This window comes from Artibeus jamaicensis, unplaced genomic scaffold (assembly GCF_021234435.1).
Source record: "Artibeus jamaicensis isolate MK-2021 breed Jamaican fruit bat unplaced genomic scaffold, CSHL_Jam_final contig_718, whole genome shotgun sequence".
NCBI classification, from domain to species: domain Eukaryota; kingdom Metazoa; phylum Chordata; class Mammalia; order Chiroptera; family Phyllostomidae; genus Artibeus; species Artibeus jamaicensis.
The window spans coordinates 3,825,919-3,846,142 of record NW_026521936.1 but is presented as its reverse complement, the minus strand read 5'-3'; the positions used below and the strand labels follow the sequence as shown (position 1 = coordinate 3,846,142).

At 46.9% G+C, this 20,224-nt stretch overlaps 1 protein-coding gene across 1 annotated transcript; it reads right to left on the bottom strand.

Annotated features, from left to right (window-relative positions):
- Positions 1-1,684: 1,684 nt before the first annotated feature.
- On the bottom strand, positions 1,685-19,670 carry GALNTL5 (polypeptide N-acetylgalactosaminyltransferase like 5). Its single transcript, XM_053671820.1, is given in 10 exon segments — positions 1,685-2,266; positions 2,269-2,403; positions 5,015-5,164; positions 8,388-8,505; positions 10,613-10,862; positions 13,258-13,380; positions 15,227-15,393; positions 17,581-17,696; positions 17,778-17,785; positions 19,427-19,670. Coding segments are annotated over 10 exon segments (1,425 nt in total). The 3' UTR covers positions 1,685-2,152.
- Between the last annotated feature and the right edge of the window lie 554 nt (positions 19,671-20,224).

The window sequence follows — 20,224 nt, the reverse complement described above, 5'->3', positions numbered from 1 at the left end:
AGCGTGAGGGCCCGCTGAGGCCACGTGACGGAGGCTCCGCCCCCGCGCGCTGCGGGTGACGTCACTGCCCGCAGGTACGCGCCGCAGCCCCGCGGTGCCCTTGGATGTGCGGTCTGTCCCGGGCGGTGTTTGAGGTTTTCCTTCGTGTGAGAGCCCGCGTCAGACAGACCCTTAGACATAGGAGAAGTTGGTCAGCGCCACCTACGACAAACGAAGTGCAGGTTGGAATGTAAAGGTGGAGGCTCCGTGCACCAGGAAGCTGTGCAAATACCTCCTGGCTCGGTGGGGGGAGTGCAAAATCTGCATTTTGTCGAGAGCTCGAATGACACTGAAATGCCCTTTGCAGAGTGGCACTGTGGTTGAACCCAGAGTCAATAAGAGCTCAGTAAGTGTTAACTCTTAATTATTTCATACTGGTGTGTCTTAGCATACATTCCTAGAAGTATGCTTTAGTATCAGCTCCACAAAGCTGATATTGGCAACATCTTTTCTGATTACTTTAGAATTATTCTCTCCAATTTTAAAACTGGAAAAAAAAAGGTTACTACAAGAAGATGCTCTGCATTTAAACAACTATAATTCTTTTTCCTTCTGCTATAGAATTTCTATTTTGTATTTTACTCTAATTGTAATAGCTTTATGGGTTCATTAGGATCAATCTTTTATTACTTTCTGGAAGCAAGTAAGGCATAAATATAGGCCAAGAGCATAATGATAATGTTGTGCTTAACTTTGTGCTGCTAGATGGACCTTTTAAAGGCTGGATTGAATATATGGCGTCATATCTATAATATATGACAATAAGCTTTTCCTATGTCCTTCTGGCAACAGATTTCAATAGAGTATTTTGCTAAATACATAGGTGTAAAGAGATTATAAACTGGTTCTTTTTTCTTTACCTTGGCTATATCCAAGAACACAAGCCCCATGAAGAGAGGGGCGTTTGCCTGCTCTATGGTGTGTGGCTCCCCAGCCCCGAGGCGATCACTCAGTTGTTGAATGAATGAGCTTAATAGACTGGTCCGGTTGTTTCTCACTGTTAAAAACCAGCGTGTGTCTTCTCTAGCATAGTCTGTACTTAGTGACCCTCTCCTAACTCCCCCTCCAGTCCATTTTCCTCCTTTCTCATGTGTCCCTTCACCTATTTTCTCATTCTCTGTCTTTGTAAATTAAATACATTTCACTTTCCTAGCCACCTGCGCCCGGGTTAGTTCCACAGTCAGCCCTCTAACCTGAAGGAGGTTCATTGGACATTTGGGAGTGTGTCCACACGGGATTGATTTCGAACCCACCTGCCTCTTCCCCAATCCCAGCTAAACAGTTCTTGAGTCAGAACACAGCTCATGCTCAGGGCACGCAATCCAAAAAGTGTCAGGAGCACTGTAGACCAGAACCATAGGAGGGGACAGGCATGAAAAAGGCAAAATCAGAATCACGGACAAAGGAGTGTCTCCCTGTCTGGTGTAACTCAGTGGACTGAGTTCAGGCCTGCGAACCAAAGGGTTGCTGGTTCAATTCCCAGTCAGCCCACATGCCTGGGTTGTGGGCTAGGTCACCAGTAGAGGGTGCACAAGACACAACCATACATTGTGATTTCTCTCCCACTCTTTCTCCTTCCCTTTCCCTGCTCTCTAAAAGTAAAATCTTTTTTTTTTTTAAGAGAAAAAAAGAAGTGTCTCCAAGTGACTGAAGGGCAGACAGGGACAAAAGGGATGTGGTCCGGGGCCCCCAGGCAAGTGGACCTGATGGCAGACACTCAGGAACACAGCTTAGCAAGACGTCAATGCCAGAATCCACATGGGCAGCAAGAAAGGGGTCCAATGAGACCAAACGGAAGTGGGTACAGCCTACCAAGGCTCTCTGTGAGTGTCCTGCAGAGAGACCACTGGGCCAGGTCACACGTCTGGGGTAGGACTAGAAATGGCGAAGCCTCCAGGAGTGGGGCCGTCCCTGTGGCCCTCCCAGGACCGAGTGTGAGTGTAGCAAACCACTGGAGGTCACTGTCTGCGCAGCAGTGTGCATTTCTAAGGTTCAAGGTCTTGCCCTCCCAGAATTTTAGTGGCAGAGGAGAGACCACGTATTAAGTGCTAGCATTAGAGGAAAGGAAAAAGGTTCCGGTGTGGACTCCTCTGGTTGTATTTCCTGTTGCATTTCATATAATGGCATGCTGTTCCAAACCTGTACTCTGTTCTCTGTGTGGGAGGACTCGGGGGCTTTTTCACCCTTTATTGATGAAACCACGTGTTTTCATTGGTTGCCCTTCGATGCCTCCAGTTCCGGGAAGATAGTGTCCAAATACCACTGAAATGACTTGCAACCCAGTCGTTTCCTTAACTCAACACGCTGGCTGATGTTTCCATAGGGAACGGCTTTCAGACCAGGCCTTTGTAAAAAGAACTGCTCCTGAAGAGAAATAAAGAGTTTCATTAGACCAGACAAATCTCTGGTCAGCAAAATCATGACATCCAACATGGTGGTGTATGTATTCTCACCCTCTGAACTTAAAACAAAAACCTTCCGACTTCCTCTGCCTAGGGACACACATAGAACCTGGGACTCACCCACCCCACACGGATGCAGTGTGCGCTGCGGTGGATGGACAGCCCACGGAATGGGTGGGGCATGTTCCCTTGCTCCTACTGCCCCCATACCCTCCCCCATTCCAATCAACACTTGCACAATTTCTGGAATGGGGGATGGTGTGGGGGATCAAGGGCACATCGGCTGTGGAGGAAGACAGCCTGGGTCCCGCGGCTGGCTCTGCTAATTTTATTAGCTAGGTGACCATGGCCCCTACCCTCATGAGGTTGTTCTGAGAACCAAGCACTTCCACACACACAGAGCCTTTGGGAGACGCAGACCAGCACATGGTGTCACGCTGGTGTCAGCCACTATTATTGGCCCCTCCCCCATTGGTGTTCTGTGAGCTCTGATTGAAGGAAGCCCCAAGGATGTACGTCTGACGCACTTGCTCCGCCCCCTGTTCAAAGCACTATTGGAAGTCAACTAAAGACCCCTCGTGTGTTCCCCTTTGTGTTCCCAGGGCCAAGCGTGTGGCAGAGAAATACAGTCGAGGGAGAGGGGCTTGATTATTTAAACCAGCGCAGTATGAGCTGCCACATAGGATCCTCCCCGGGGATCCTTGGCCACTGGAGGTCTTCACCATCTTCTCTTGTCACTCCTAGTTCCCCGCTGTGGTTGGTACAGGGGGTGGGCCTGAGGGTGGCGGAGGGGTGTCATCATTTCAGAGTGAAAGCAGAGAAGTCCTTCGGCAGCATTTCCCCGGGTGAAGCCTTCTCTTGCTCAATGTCACTCACTGAATTCCCCACTGTGGGGTCTCATACAACCCGTCGACCACGCCAGACGTGACCTTCCTTCTCAGTGACGTGGATCTCTTTGGCGCTGGGTCTTCTGTGATACTCAGTAAAGTCAGTCCCAGTTCTCTTTAAGTCAGCCGTTCAAATCTGTGACCAGAGTTCACAAGTGTGTTCACAAGGACCCCTACGCAGGGGTTTAGTGACGGCTTCGGGGCTTAGAAAGCTTGCATTTTACTTCACCCTCTTCCTTACTGTAGCACTTTAAAAAGTGAGTATTATGTCTTATCTTTTTAAAACCGATTTTTAAAAATCAGGAAATACAGGAAACATACAAAAGGCACATAAAATGTAAATGTGCAACTTCATAGATTATTGAAAAATCACCATTGGTAATGCTGACTAGGCCAAGAAATAGAACATTACAAGAACCCTTACAAGCCCCTGGTCTCTCTCTTTCCAGTCATAATTCTTTCTCTTACTTTCACATGCTCCTGATTATGGATTCATTTCTTTGCTTTTCTTTCTAGCTTTGATATCTAAATATGCATACACAGATGATATAATTTCACTTTGCCCATTTTTAACTTATAGAAAAATACAGTGTATTTCATTGTGTTGGCCTGCTCTGGTTCACCGTGATGTCTGCAAGACCTACCTATACTGTTGTATGTGTGTCTACAGTTGGTTAATTTCTGTCGGAGCAGCTAAACACGTCGCATTTATTCATTCCATTTTTGTTGAGTGTTTGGGCTGTATTCCTTTGGGGGTAACGAGCAATGCTGTTGATAAACATTCTCGTTGTGTGTCCTGGCACACACAAAAGCATGCATTTCTTTCCAGTGGAACTGTTGAATGACGGGACAGTCATACCTTTTATTCAGTGTTGCCCCACCGTCTTCCGAAATGAGTTTGTAATAATCAGCACCCACCGTGAGTGTCTGAGAATTCCTGTTGCTTGCCGACACTTGGTCTTATCAGATTTGTGTGTGTGTCTGAATCTAGGTGGCTATCTATCTAGAAATATCTCCCTGAGGTTTTAATTCACATTGCCCTGCTTGCTAAACAAAGTTATAATATTACTTTTATAAGTTAACATAATAAAGAAATATTAGGTCAAGGCCAAGACAATATCCCTGAGAGATCCATACATATTTCCACCCATATATCTGAAAGGAGGACTTTTGGGGTGTCTGTCCACATGGGTTGTGTGTGGATTCCGGACAGACTGCTTTCACAGTCCATGTCCTCTGCGTGCGCGCCCTTTCAGGGCCTGGCAGGGGCTTAACCTGGGGCAGGGGGCTCCCAGGTCAGCAGCAGCCCCGTGGTCAGGAGCTTAGTCGTGGAAGAAGAGAATCTAAAAGCTGCCTGTGGGGATGGGAATGGGGAGAGGTCCAGTAGACCTGAGCAAACAAACAACAGACTTCTCAGGTGGACTGATTGATTCCTAAGCATCCTGAGTTTTCCTAGACGTGGAAAGAAAAAGTAAGGTACAAGCGTCGCAGCGCAGAATGAACTCACTGAGACCCGTCAGGGTCTGACGAGGGGAGGGACCGTGGAAGGGGTGCCACTCGTTTCAGGAGCATCGAGAAAAGAACAAAACCCGGTAACCCGAAAGGCCGTGGACGACTTCCTCAGGGCAAGCCCCACGGCGCCCCCCACCCCCACCCATCTTTTCACATCGGACCCGCGTCCTTTACCTTGTATTCGTCCAGCCAAACGTGCACCAGCCTGAGGTTGTTATGCACCAGGGCTCTGAAAAGCTCGGTGTGATTTTCGGTGCTGTGCTTAACAATGTGTCCAACTCGAGAGCAGGGCAGCACAAAGAGCTGCCCCCCGCACATCCAGATCTAGACGCAAGAAAAAGAGAAGATGTGCTCGTGTATGTTTGTCGGTAACAGGCACCTGCTGGGTTTTTTTTCAGTCCTCACCCGAGGAACTATTTGTTGATTTTAGATATAGACAGAGAAACATTGATCAGTGCCCTCCTGTACGCACCCTCACTGGGGAGTGAACCCACGACCTAGGCACGTGCCCTGACCTGGGATCGCACCTGCAACCTTTTGGTGTCTGGGACGATGCTCCAACCAGCCCCGCCACCTGGCCAGGGCCCGCTGCTGGATCTTTGTACAGACATAACAATAGCTCACATTTATTAAGTTCCTTATTTCACTCAGTCCTCACAACAACCCTATAAGGTAGGTGCTGTGATTATGCCCATTTTGCAGGTGGAGAAACCAATGCCTAGATTGGTTGAGCAGCTTGCCCAGCCACACAAGGGTGGGAGTGGCCAGGCACAGGACTCAAAGTCGGGAAATCTGGCCCCACAGCCAGGAACACTAAGCAAATCTGCCTTTCTCATACGTGACCCATTCTGACACCATGAGAAGCGTGGCATGATACATTCGTCTTAAGATACCCTCAAACAATATAAGAAAATATTACACTGTGTTAACCCCCAGCATGGCTTCAGAGGTGCAAAGTAGCTGAGTGTCAGCCCCGAGCCCCAAAGAACACGCAGGGTGAGGGGACAGAGTTGACAAGAGCCACCTCAGGAACACCCACATTTAAGAGACACACAGAAGAAAGTTCCCCAAAGGGAACTGAGCGCCAGCAAGCAGTGGAAGGGCAACCAGAAATGTTCTCCTAAAATCCCAGGAAACTTCTGGAAAAGATGCTCTACAGCGTCAAATGCTACAATAACCTCAAGTATATGGAAGACCAAAAGCCATCCACTAGGGACATCAATATTAAACTGGCGACAGCTTCCCGCCCCGGCTGCTGTGACTCAGTGGATTGAGAGCCGGCCTGTGAACCAAAGGGTTGCTGGTTCAATTCCCAATCAGGGCACATGCCTGGGTTGCAGGCAAGCTCCCAGTGGGGGACACAGGAGAGGCAACCATACATTGATATTTCTCTCCCTCTCTCCTTCCCTTCCCCTCTAAAGATAAATGAATAAAATCTTAAAAAATATATTAAAGCAAAGATAATCACTACATTTGAATAATAAGTTAGCTGTTATTCTCTATCTGGAAGGAATATAGAGCCAGAAAGAAAAAATATAAGTGCTTTTCAAATATGCCTGTATCACTCACAAAACTGATTTTAGTCTGAGGTGGAAGAAGGTGCTAATGAAGCGATCAGGTCCTAGAAGGGGGAAATTCCATACACCGTTTTCTCAGAGGAAAGTAATGAAATAAGGAAGAATCAGCCAAACAAGGAAAGGCAGCAAAGGTGTGGGTGTTATGATATAGACACTGATCGGAAGGGAAGTATGAATGGAGATGAAGAAACAATGAAAATAATAGTCCAACAGGATGCGTCTACATAGGGGCCTGGAAGGAAAATATACTTCTTTAGATGGTCCTGTATTTAAAATAAAGTATCTGAAGGTTTATGAAACAAATCTACACTTATAAACAGTGAACTTATAAACAGTGAACAAAGTAACCAGCCAAAACAAGAGGGAGGTAAAATCCAAAGCAGAAAAAAAAAGAAAACATTGAAGAGAAATACAGTAAACAATTTAATACATGCTAAGACAACATGAAATTCAAACTATGACTTCCGCAGGTGATGTCACAGAGTAAAAGGCACAGGTGGCGACATTTAAACTACAATAGCAATGGCTGTCTCTTATTAACCAGGTCCTACGAATTCATCAATTAAGCTGTTTTTTCCAGACCAACTTTCCTGATTGGGCAAAGACACAAACAAGGCAGAAAAGTGAGAAAACAAATGTTAAGAGTAATAACAGTGAGATCGCAGCCTAGATTTTTAGGCACAGTCATTTTAAAAATCTATTAGGATTTAGTAAAAAACAAATACCTATGATAAACATTTGAACAGTACCTTATATTTTCTTTGGTCTCTCTCTCCCTCTCTCTCTCCAGGAATATCTAACTTTGTACTTTATTATCTACCTGAATTGTCTCATGAAGTCTTCACAATTTCTGAGGATGGCATTCATATTTATTCCTACTTAACAGGTGAGGAAACTGAGACTAGGAAAGTTCATGACTTGCCAAGGATCATACAATGGTAGAGATGGGACTCATTCTAAGGTCTGGTATCACAGGATTTTTTTAAAGTTGCATCTGTTTTTAATAACTGAGAAACAATTCACATGCCATATGAAATCACCCTTTTAAAGCATAGCTTTTGGTGAGTTTCAGTACTTCCTCAAGATTGTGCCGTTAATTCCAGAACATTTCCACCCCTCCAAAAAAGGAAACCGGGCCCCCATCAGCTGTCACTACCCTTCCTCCAGCCCCTGGCAGCCTCGGATCTACTTCCCAGGTGTATGGATCCACTAATTCTGGCCATTTCATATGAAAAAGACTCCGAAAAATTAGTGGCTTTTGTATCTGGCTCCTCCCACTTACCAAAGGGTTCTCAAGGTTTTGTTGTAGCAAGTGTCCCAGGATTTAAGAGTCGGGGGAAGACTCAACATCCTCTCCCGAGTCCTCTCGTCTTTCCGGATGGAGCAGCTAAGACCTTAGGTGGCTCACAGAGTCAGTGGCACCTCGGTCCCCTGCCTCCTGATGCTGTGTTACATCCACCACACGATAGACCCCAAGACCCTCAACTGAATCAAAAAAGAGATTCCACCACAGATTAGAGTAGTCTTGATATGCCACATGTTCAAAATAACCTGTGGGCGGACGTTCTGGCATTTTATGAAATCTTTTCAATTACTTTTAATTTTTTTTAATTTTTTATATTTTATCTTTAGAAGGGAAGGAGAGAGGGAGAGAAATATCAATGTATGGTTGTCTCTCTTGCGCCCCCTGCTGGGAACTGGCCTGCAACCCAGGCACGTGCCCTGACTTGGAATCAAACCAGTCTTTGGGTTCGCAGGCCTGCGCTCAGTTCACTGAGCTACACCAGTCAGGGCGAAATCTTTTCAATTTTTGCAACGGGTCTTGTAAATCGTCTATTTCATAGGACACCAGAATGGTACCAGATACTCACGGGGTCAAATGGCATAATTGCCACAGCAGATTATAGGACTTAAGGTTCGATTTCACATTGTATGTACAAAGGTGACTATTTTTAAAAAATCTGAATTACCCTCAGTGAAAGTTCCAAATTTTCTCCTCCCCAGAGGTTCATGTCCTTGTCATACTGTCCAATCTCATTAAAATAATGCCGATTTATAGCAAAAATTCCTCCAGACATAGCAGGGGACCTAAAAAGACACATAAATATTAAATTGATTCTACAGGCTTAGTCATTATGGACTTTTGCCCAATTTATACAATGTTAATAACATAGTTAAAAACGAGAAAACAACCACGTTAGCTAATTCCAAAATTATCTTAATGTACATTTATGTACATAAAGTTACTAAGTTTAAACCACAACTACCTAAAAGTAGGCAGTAACATTATTCAGCTGTCACCAAGATGTATAAGCAACACCTGATAAGTGTAGTTTCGGTCAGAGGGAAAGTTCCCTGCAGACTGTGAGTTTCCCCTGGGGATGACTAACTAACTGACCCAGGCAGTGGGGTTTGGACATCCCCTTTCTAAGAGTGTTGAGTGAATTGCAGTATTTACATCTGGGAAAACTGTTATGTTCCAAAGCATCTTTTTTTTTTGGCCCACCAATACCAGGACCCATAAACACCAAAATAAATCATTTAAAATGAATTACATGTCCATTCATTCATCGATGTGTTCGTATTACCTACGCAGCATCTGTGATGTGTGCGAGATCAATCAGTGAGTCAGCAGGCAAAGGCGGGGGTCGGGACACCAGGTAGAGGGGACGGCAGTGGCCCCAGAGAAAGACCGCGGAATCTGGGGTAAGGGTACAGCAAAGATGGCGGTGAGAGGTGGTCGAATCCCTGAACTGTTCTGAAGATGGAGCCAGCAGATTATGGTGGGATCTGGGGCATTGGGAAGAAAAGGGAGTCGTGGCCGACTCCAAGGCTTTTGGCTCCGTACCTGGAAGACGGAGCTGGCCTGTGCCCTGAGATGGGAATGCTCTGAGTGGAGCTGGGTTTGTTGGGAAGGTTTCGTTTGGGACGTGTTACTCAGCACGCAAATGCAGATGTCCGGAGACAGGGCAAGAGACACATCTGGGGTTCAGAGAGCGGTCAGGGCTGCAGACATGAGGATGGAAGTCGTGGGTATGAGGAGGGGGCGGTTCACTCAGTGAGAAGGGGAGAGGGAGGGTGGGCCCAGGACTGAGACGCAGCACCCGACAGTGAGAGAGAAGAGCGGGGATCCATCCGCGGGGAAGATGGGAAGGAGGAAGGAGGCGGGAGGAAGCCGGGGAGACCGTGGTCGCCCGAGGCCACAGGACAATGCGTGTCAGAGAGAAGGAAGGGACGGCTCAGCAGGCAGACCAGGGAAGACCAGGACTGAGAAGGGAACACTGGGTGTAACAATGTGAAGGCCATTAACAAGTTTTTATTTGGTGGGGGCGGGCAAAGTCAGATAAAAGTGAGTTTGAAAGATGAATTATCCCTGGCCCATGTGGTTCAGTTGGTTGGAGCAACATCCTGTAAATCGAAAGGCGGTGGTTCGATTCCCATCAGGGCATGTACGGGGTGGGGCAGCCCATCCATCAATGTGTCTCTCTCAGTCTTTCCCACTCTCTGGAATATATGTGACGAGAGTTAACACAGATGTAGGCTGTGTACAGTGTTAGGAGATTTTTACCCCTATGGTTAGTGAGACAAAGAGTCGATTGTAAAAGGGCAGAGGTGACCTTGGTGTCCAAAGTCACCAGTAAGTGTGGAGAGGGGCCTGGCGGAAGCCTCTTCAGAAGTAGCCTCATCAACACAGCTGACACTCACAATGCCCAGACTGTTCCCACACTTAAGACAGACAGTTCCCGAGACCAATAACCTAGGAAAATCGAGTCCATCTCAGCCTATGAAGTTATAGACAGATGCCCTTGCGTGACTGTTTTAGAAACGGATTTGGTAAGAGTTCTGCTTGTCTACCCACCACGCCGCCCTTCGGTTCGCCGGCCAGCACGTGCCCTTGCTCCTGAACACCAGGCCCACGCTCTGCAGACCTCTGAGGTCAGAGGGCACCAGCCAAAGGGAGGTGCTGGGAACGGGGTGACATGCTCCTGTTCAGTGCAAGAAACTCAAAACCAACTCAGTTCTACTCTCGCAGACTGTTGGAGACAAGCGAACTTTCAGAAACAAGATAAATAGCAAAATATCATTAAGCCCAAGAGATGGAAGAAATAACCCCTGAAAGCTTCTTTTTTTATTTGTCCGAGGTACCCAATACGCATATTCTATTGTGTTTCCCCTTAACCCGAAGAAATCTCACCGGATGGGTCTGATGGGCCCCTCTGGTCCGTCCATCTCATAAGACAGAACATTATCCCATTTAAATTGTAGGTGCCAGTTGAAAGCTCCTCTTACGACAGGGGAGGGCTTGTATTCCAAGGTCATGGTGTCAATGACGTCTATGATGGGACACACCACCATCCTGCGGTTCTTGGCGACGGCATCCAGCAAGGGTTCCAGCCACACTCTGTTCACCTCGCAGTGGCTGTCCATAAACACCAGCACGTCCCCTGGGGAAGTGAGAGGTAACCGGCATGAATGCTTGTGGGCGGGACCCCTAACCACCCAAGTCCAAGTCCAACACCACCGAGCAGCCAAGCCTTTGCTACGGGTTTGGCCTTCCAGGTGATTTCAGTTCCACTGGGAGCAGAGACAAGAAACACAGACCTCACTTTGTACCAGAAAGGTGGGACCTCGTGGGCTAGCGATGTCCAGAAGGACATCCGCAGTTACAGAGTAGCCCTGGGGGGCGGGGGACGAATTCTAAAGAAGCAGGGAGAACTGAGTGAGGCTGCAGAGAAAAAATACTTCAGCTTGGCTCTGACCGATTAGTTCGATTTTGCAAGTGTCAACTGGGAGGACACCTTCTCTGTTGTTTACTTCGGGATGCGAAGTGCATAATTTTTCGTGCTCTTGAGTTGAAGCTTTACTAAGGGTCTATTTTGCTCAGAGAAGACAGGGAAGATTGGCCCTGTAACTGAAAGGTTGCTGGTTCGATCCCCAGGCAGGGCGTGTGCGGGAGGCAACCGATTGATGTTTCTTTCTCACATCAATGTTTCTCTCTCTCTCGTTTCTCTCTCTCTCGAAGCAGAATAAGTTAACCCTTTAAAAAAAAGGTTTTACCAAAAAAAAAAAAAAGAATAGCTGAACGAATTATGCCTATCTCTTCATGGAATCCATAAGGAAGACCATACTATGATTAAAACTCATGTAAGTCTTACGTGCTGTCATGGGGGAAGTTCCAAAACATTAAAATTAAATTAAAAGCTAAGCCTCGGGACAATAAAGCCAGTGTGATTCCACATACAGAGCGGAGCAGAGTAGGTTTACAGTCGCCAGTCTGTGAAACGCATGAGTTTATTCCTGTATTATTATCAATCGTTACATTGTTTTTCATACGAACAACTGTAAACCTACTTTCGCCCCACCCTGTACGTTTGAAAGTCCTTGAAGTTTTGTGTGTGTGTGTGTGTGTGTGTGTGTACACACTCACACGAATGCATGAAACCAGAGGTCTGGAAACCCACACACCGAGCTGGGCCTTGCACTGCATTCCGGGCGATGACCGAGTACGGTCCGTGTTGTTAAATCAGAGACTACGTTCGTCCATCCAGCCAACATGGGAAAAGAATCAGACGTTGCCTGTACTTGGCCTTCTGCTGGCTGACGAGTCCCAGACTGCAGTGTGCTCTGAGGAAATGCCCTGGACAGAACCGGCGACCTTTGATTCTAGTTTACTATTCTGCCAGAAACCTCTGATCCTGCCCTGGCTGGTGGGGCTCGGGGGACTGAGCGCCAGCCTGTGAAACAGAAACCTCTGGCCGGCCTCCCGGGATTCCTGGGAGCGGACAGCTGGAATGCTCAGACCCCTGGGGACCCGCCCCACCCCCGCCCCACCCCCGCCGCCGCACCTCCCCCAGTGCTGACCACTCAGGGCGCACAGCTGCGTCCCTCCCCGGGAACTGGCCTTGGCAGAGGATGGGGCCGCCTCGTCCAGGGCGCGGCCCCTCCCAGAGGCAGGGCTGTGCTCATCTCCGCCTCGTGTCCCCTTTCTCTGATGTGGCTCTTGGTGGCAGACAGGGGAGTGAGCTGCGCAGGTCACCCGTTCAGGAGGACCTGCTGTGAGGAGCCGACCTGACAGCTTCCATATGTTTGGATCCAGAGCAGCGTCTGCCCCAAGGCCTTACTCTCCCCAGGGGCCTCCAGGAGGACTAAGCACAGTGTGTGGGGGGCGGGGAGGGAGCGCTGCAGCAGGGCGCCTCCAGTGGGCGCTCTTCCCCACCCGCCTGGCTGAGCCTCTCCCGAGCTGTTTCCACCACAAGCCCTTCCTTCCCTCCCTCCCTTCCCAGGTATCGACCGTGAGCTTCAGGTCCACTTGTCTCCTTCGCCCCTTAATCCTTCATGGACATTTCTCCCCGGAACTCTTCCTCTTCTCGTTTCCCCTTGGCCTCGGGGCCTCAGAGCCCCAGAGCAGATGCCCGCCCTGGCTTCAGAGTTTCAGAGTCCCCTGCGCTGCAGGCAGCTGCCCCCCCCCCGCCCCCTCCAGAAATCTTGCTGTCCTCACTCCTGGACAGGCCTGGGCCCCAAGAACACCCCAGCGGGCCCCATGCACGTGCAACCACATCTCAGACTTTGTACCTGGGGGGCACTCACCCTGCATCTTGTTACGGGGAGGCTGACCTGATGGCGCGTACAAAAGGTGATCTTTTATTTGTAATAACAGATTAACATTTTAAAGCAGGGTACTTTCAGGGCAACTCTGTTGCTCGTATGGCTGAAATGCATTTCCAGTCTGTGTTTACGGCGAGGGGAGACAGGAGGGCCCCTGTGCGGACAGTCTCTGCCCCGGAGGACAGGTCTCCGAGAGGGGGACCCGGACGCATGTCGCCAGGGACAGGCTCCTACCTGAGGCACGCGCCGCTCCGATCATCCTCGCTCGGACCAGCCCCTCTCTCCTCCGGTTTCTTACGAGTGTAACTTTTCCCCGAAACTTCTCCAGGTGACAGTCCAGCTTTTCTTTCAAATCATCTGCGGGGGGCGGGGGGGCGGGGGAAGGACGGGACATCCAAAGTTTGGCAACGCGTACATGGTAACTGCACGCGTGCAAACAGCTGGGCGTGATTCCGACCGGCCCCTAAACACCACACTCATCCACAGAGGTAGTCACTTTATAAGAGAATTTTATCCGACGTGAGGGAGAGAATGAACTGTGTTTCAGCCCCGAAATCAGCCGTAAATAGCTTTGTCTCTAGTGAAATACCGCGGTTTTAACAAATCCCTCACACAAGTTTAATAGAGAAGACCCGGGTTTGGGCATTTTGGAGCACGCTGGCTTTGCGAGTAACAAAGGGGCTGCGGACTTGGCGGAGACTCCGAGGCACGTTATCAAACCACGTGAGTGTCAGTTTCCTGATCGGTGGGGAGGGACCCCCTCCGTATCCCTTGTCATCTTGCAGCGGGAGGAGGAAATCCAACAGTCAGTGCACGGCCTGTGTGTGATGGCATCCCTCGTATTCCCTCAAAATTTTGGGCAAAAAAAAAAAGTGCACATCACACAGCAAAATACGGTAGGTCTCAGGTGTGGCTCTGAAAGGCTGGGGGAGGGGCCCCACGGTCCTCCTGGGGCTGCAGTCCCTCTGCTCACCTCGTCCTTCTGGGTGAGAAGGTAGAGCTCCAGTCTAGCAGAAGGTCCCACCTGCCCCCTGCTCATGGCTTTTCTGGGGACTTGTGACCCAGCATGGGGACAACTTTCTCAGAGCCACCTCCTACCAATCAGATAAGAAACCTGACCGTCTCTCCGCATTCCCTCCCATGCACAACACTAGAAATAAATAAAGTGTCTCCCGTAGAAATAAATGTCATGTGTGATGGGGTCTGGCCGACATGTGACATTCCTAAAGGTTGGTGACATTCGCTTCAGTTATATAGCACCTTCGAGCTGACGCCCCCGAGTTTCTGCCCCTTCCTGTTCTTCTTCCTACTTTTCTCCTTCTCTCTTTCCTTCCCAGCCGACAGTGGGTCAGGTCCACAGTGACCGTTATGCGCTCAGGTAGGAAACCTACGAGCAGTGCTGATACATTGTTTCCATGGGAAATGGGCCCCCCAGGGACCTGCAGACTCCAAACCTCTTTCTACTCCTCTGGGTCCTTGCGCCAGCTTCCAGTTTTCATTCAACTTGTAAAACAGACCTAATTTCAAGTGCTAAGCGCAGTTAATCAAGCTTTGTAGTATGACAAGTCTTTAAACTCGTGAGCAAGCAGGAGTAAGCACTTCCCTGTAGCTGGTGCAGTTAGAATTCTTTCATGGGAAGGACCCAGATTCCATCTTCTCCCCGCAGTGAGCCCGTCAGAGCTCCCCATTTCCTCCAGATAAAATTCCACCAACTCCCTTCGAGAGCGGTTGCCTTTCTACGTCTCTGCTTTTATGTCCACAGATCCCTTCAACGTTCTATTCATACATAAACTACATCACATATAGAACTATTCTGAACTTACTGTGTTGTCTCTTGCCTTTGGGCCTTTACAATAAATACTCTTTCCTCCGCACCTCTCCAACCAGCTAACGCCAATCAATCCACCCTTCGGACCTGAGTGTTGATGTCCCTTCTTCCTGAATGTCATCGAAGAGCTCTAACGACCAGGCTGGTGCCCCTGTGCTTACCTAACAGGAGCACTAAGCACCCCGTTTGGCAACACTGTCAGGACAGGGGCCAGATCTTTGTGTAGCCGTAGCCTCGAGCTCAGGGCCCGTCTCCATGGCACCCAGAACCACTTTTTGTGTTTTAAACTAACTCACAGGCCATCAGAGAGAGAGAGAGAGAGAGAGAGTACTGCCTTCAACGTAGATTAGGGAGATTATTAGTCTCCTGTCTTACCAAATTTGCTCATGTCATCCACCAGAATAATTTCTTCAAGGAGTTGGTGTGGGGTGAAACTCATGATGCTGGACACTGTCCGAAGTAAGGCATTAAATTCTTCATTGTGGAAACAAATGACAACACTGGCAGTGGGTAGTTTGGTCAGGTAATGTTTTTGATGGCACCTGCAGGCACACAGAAGAGGAAGAAAATGATTCATGTTTGGGGAATCTCAGTGCCCTGGTGTCCAACTATACTACAAAGCGATAGTACTAAAACAGTATGGCACCAGCATAAAAATCAGACACGTGGGTCAATGAAAGAGAATAGAGAGCCCAGAAGCAACCACAAGTATATATGGACAATTAATTTATGACAAAGGAAACATGAGTATACAATGGGATGAAGACAGTCTGTTCAATAAATGATCTTGGGAAAACTGGGCAGCAGAAGAATGAAACTGGATCCCTAACTTACACCAAACACCTAAATTAACTCAAAATAGATGAAAGACGTGAATGTAAGACCTGAAACCATACAGCTCCTTGGAAGAAAACATAGTCAGTAAGCTCAACAACGTCAACCTTGACAATGATGTTTTTGGATCTGACACCCCAACAAAGGCAAGAGAAGCAAAAAGAAATGAGTGGGACTGTATTCAACTAAAAAGCTTCTGCACAGAAAAGAGAGCCAGTAACAAAATGAAAAGGCAACCTAGTGAATGAGAGAAAATGTTTGCAAATCTTATACCTGATAAGGCATTAATATCTAAAACATATAAAGAACTAATGCGGGGTTCTTCTCTTTCCTTCTAAAGATAAAAATAATATTAAAAAAAAAAAGAACTAATGCAACTTGCCCCGGGCAGGCGGACGAGGTAGGTGAAGCCTTGTCCCGTGCGCCAAAATGTTGCCGGTTCAGTCTCTAGCCAGGATTCGTATGGGAGGCAACCGAGTGATGTTTCTCTCTCACGTCTGTCCTCTCTCTCCTCTTCTTTCTCCCCTGCCTTCCTATCTCTCTAAAATCAGTAAAACATGCCCTCCAGTGAGGACTTAAAAAAAAATAACTCATACAGCCCAACAGCAAACAGACCAAACATCACAATACGATTTTAAAAATGGGCAGAAGATCTGAATGGATATTTTTTCCCAAGAGGACACACACATGGCCCACAGGTCCATGAAAAGATGCTCAATGTCACAAATCATCAGGGAGATTTAAGTCAACACCACAGTGAGATGTCACTTCACCCCTGTTGGAATGGCTATTATAGACAAGACAGAGAATAGCAAGTGTTGGCGAGGACGTGGACAAGAGAGAACCCAGGTGCTCTGTGGCCAGGGGTGAACATGAATCGGTGCAGCCACTGTGGAAAATGGTGAGACGTTCCCTCAAGAAATTAAATCTAGAACTACCTGAACATCCAGCAATTCCACTTCCAGGTATTTATCTGAAGAAAACTAAATCACTAACTCGAAAAGACATCTGCGTCCTCATGTTCACTGCAGCATTATGTACAACAGCCGAGACCATTTAGTGGATAAATGGGTAATATGTGTGTATAAAATATATATTATTTTCCATTAAAAAATTGAACCATAAAAAGGAGGAGATATTGCCCTTTGCAACATGAACGAACATGGAGGGCATTATACTAAGTAAACAGCCAAACAGAAAAAGACGAGTCCATATCATCTCACATGTAGAATCTGAAGACAATAGCAGAACCCACCACCCCCATCCTCCCCCACCCCCTGCAAAAAAAAAAAAAAAAAAAGCTCATAGAAACAGAACAGATTAGTGGTTGCCAGGGGCAGGGAATGGATGAAGTGAATAAAGAGGGGAGGTCTGCAGGCGCAGGGCCTTCCAGATACAAAGTAACTAAGTCTCCAGAGCTGGTGCACAGCGGGCGGGCCACTGTAGTTAATACCATTGACTTCATATTTTGAAAGTTACCAGGGGAGTAGATTTTAAAAGTTCTTATCACGAGGAAAAAACATTTTTTGTAACTATGTATGGTGACCGATGTTAACTGGATTTATTGTGGTGATTATTTTACAATATACACTACTATCAATTCATTATGTTGTACACCTGAAACTAATAGATTGTTACAGGTAAATTATATCTCAATACAAAAATAAAGAGGAGAGGCCTGGCTGGTGTAGCTCAGTGGACTGAGTGCGGGCCTCTGAACCAAACAACCGCAGTTTGATTCCCAGTCAGGGCACATGCCTGGGTCGCAGGCTGGTTCGCAGCAGGGGATGCATGAGAGGCAGCTATACATTGATATTTCTCTCCTTCTCTTCTCCTCTAAAGGTAAATAAATAAAATCTTTTAAAAAATTTTTTAAATAAAAAGGAGAAACATACATTTTATTCCTGGTATCTGGCACAGGTCTTGCTTTGCCCAAGTTTTTACTTATCATGGTATTAAAGCCATACTTCCTAAAGTCATGAAGAAGTTCTGGGTCCATAAGCTTAACATCCTTACCTACAAGAAAAGGTAATGAGAGTCACATAAGTATTGGCTGACAGCCATCATTTTGCTAAAAGGCGATGTTTTTAACTGTATCTACTAAAATTTATTTCTGTGAAAAACAGAACACTGTCTGAGACAAGTATAACAAACTATTTAAAAACTGTTAACACAATGAGATAACCACCTCTACCATTGAGAATGGCCATCATGAACAAAGCAATAAACAACAAGTGTTGGAGAGGTTGTGGGGAGAAGGGGACCCCAGTGCACTGTGGGTGGGATTGCAGACTGGGGCAGCCACTGTGGAAAACAGCATGGAATTTCTTCAGAAAACTAAAAATGGATCTGCCTTTTGACCTGACAATTCCAATGCTAGGATTATATCCTAAGAACCCTGCAACACTGATCCAAAAAAACCTATGCACCCCAATGTTCATAGCAGCACAATTTACAATAGCCAAGTGCTGGAAGCAGCCTAAGTGTCCATCAATAAATGAATGTATCAAAAAACTATGGTACATTTACACAATGGAATTCTATGCAGTAGAAAAAAGGTGCCCCTACCCTTTCTGACAGCATGGATGGAACTGGAGAGCATTGTGCTAAGTGAAAGAAGCCAGGCAGTGAAAGACAAACACCATATGATCTCACCTTTAACAGGAACCTAATCAGCAAAACGAGCAAGCAAGCAAAATATAACCAAAAACATTGAAATTGAGAACAGGCTGACAGTGAGCAGAGGAGAGAGGGGAGGGGATAATGGGGGGAAAGGGTGAAGGGTTTACAGGAACAATTATAAAAGACACTTGGACAATAACAAGGGGCGTGGTGGAAACAGAGGAAGGAGGGGGAGGGCTGGGGTGTGGGGAGGGGTGGAGGGATAAGGCACAAAACTGTACTTGAACAACAATTTTTTAAAAAGCTCTTAAAAAACCATAGGTAAGCCTTATCTACTCTGCTTATCCACTGGAATATGGATTGTGCTTATGCATTATGAAGACATTATACCGAGTGAAATAAGTCGGTTACAAAAGTATAACCAGTGCAGGGGGTGCCTAGAGTAATCAAATTCATAGACACAAAGTAGAAAGGTGGGTCCCAGGGGATGGGGGCTGGGGACACGGAGAGCTACTGTTTAATGTGTGTGGTTGGGGAACATGAGAAAGTCCTGAAGGCAGATGGTTATGATGATAGCGCAACCATGTCAATGCATTTATTCCACTTAGTGGTGCATTTAAAAATGGTTAAAACGGTCAACTTCCTGTTATGTATATTTTACTACAATAAGCATATTTGTTAAAGAAAAATCCTTAAATTTAGGTGGTTAAATGCATACATACCTCTTTCATTTTTTTGTAGGTAGAATATGAAATACTTCATAATTTAAGAAATGAATTGATATGAAATATATATTCTCTTCCTCTTCCAAATGTTACATTTATGGCCTATTTTCCCCTTAAAAAAAATGGCTAAAAGAGCCCTCACTGGTGTGACTCAGTTGCAAGTTTGTTTTGCAAAGCACAAGGTCACCAGTTCAATTCCTGGTTAGGTCGCGTACCTGGGTTGTCGTTTGGTCCCCCATCAGGACTTGAACCAGAGGCAGCCAATCTGTTTCTCTCTCACATCCATGTTTCTCTTTCTCTTTCTATCTCCCCTCTATTTAAAAATAAAATCTTAAAAAAAGAAAAAAAGGCTAACAGAGAACTTCGAAACGCTTACCTGATTTTAAAAAGGGACTCCATTCTTTGCTTTCATTCTCATTGGGTCTTTCCTCTAGTACAGAGTATCCTGGTATCTGCCCTGGGCCATGGATAATTGGCGGCTGCAGTTTTTTTCCAAGGGACCAGACAGAGGTAGGCTCCCGGCTTTCCACCTGCCCATCGCTCTCGTGGTCGTGGTGAAAATACACACAGAGCAGTGCCGTCCATGTCCCAAATACCAAGGACCCACAGAGCAGACACTGAACTATGACATTTCTCATCATCAACCCAGCATTTTGGGAAGTCCGGTCTTCAACGTCCTACATCAGGATTTGAGAGAAGCTCTATTAGACTTGCAGTGGTTCGTAGGGTCATTTGCTTGGCTTACATTCGATTTTCAGCCTTTTAAAAATCATTTTGCGCCCTGGCTGGTGTGGCTCAGTGGACTGAGCGCTGGCCGGTGAACCAAGGAGTGGCTGGTTTGATTCCCTGTCAGGGCACATGCCTGGGTTGCAGGCTGGGTCCCCAGTGCCGGGGAGGGGGCTGGGGGGGGCGCTAGAGAGGCAACCACACACTGATGTTTCACTCCCCCTCTGTCTCCCTCCGTTCCCCTCTCTCTAAAAATAAACACACAAAATACCCTTTAAATAAATAAATAATCATTTTTGCTGTTGGCGCTCATCATATACTTTGATAAGACTAAAATGGGACTTCCGCCAAGATGGAGGTATAGGTGGATGTGCCGTGCCTTCTCACACAACCAAGTTTAGGGACAACTAAATATTAGCATCAGAAAACACAACCAGAACACGGAAAATTGAACTTTTCGGAAGTC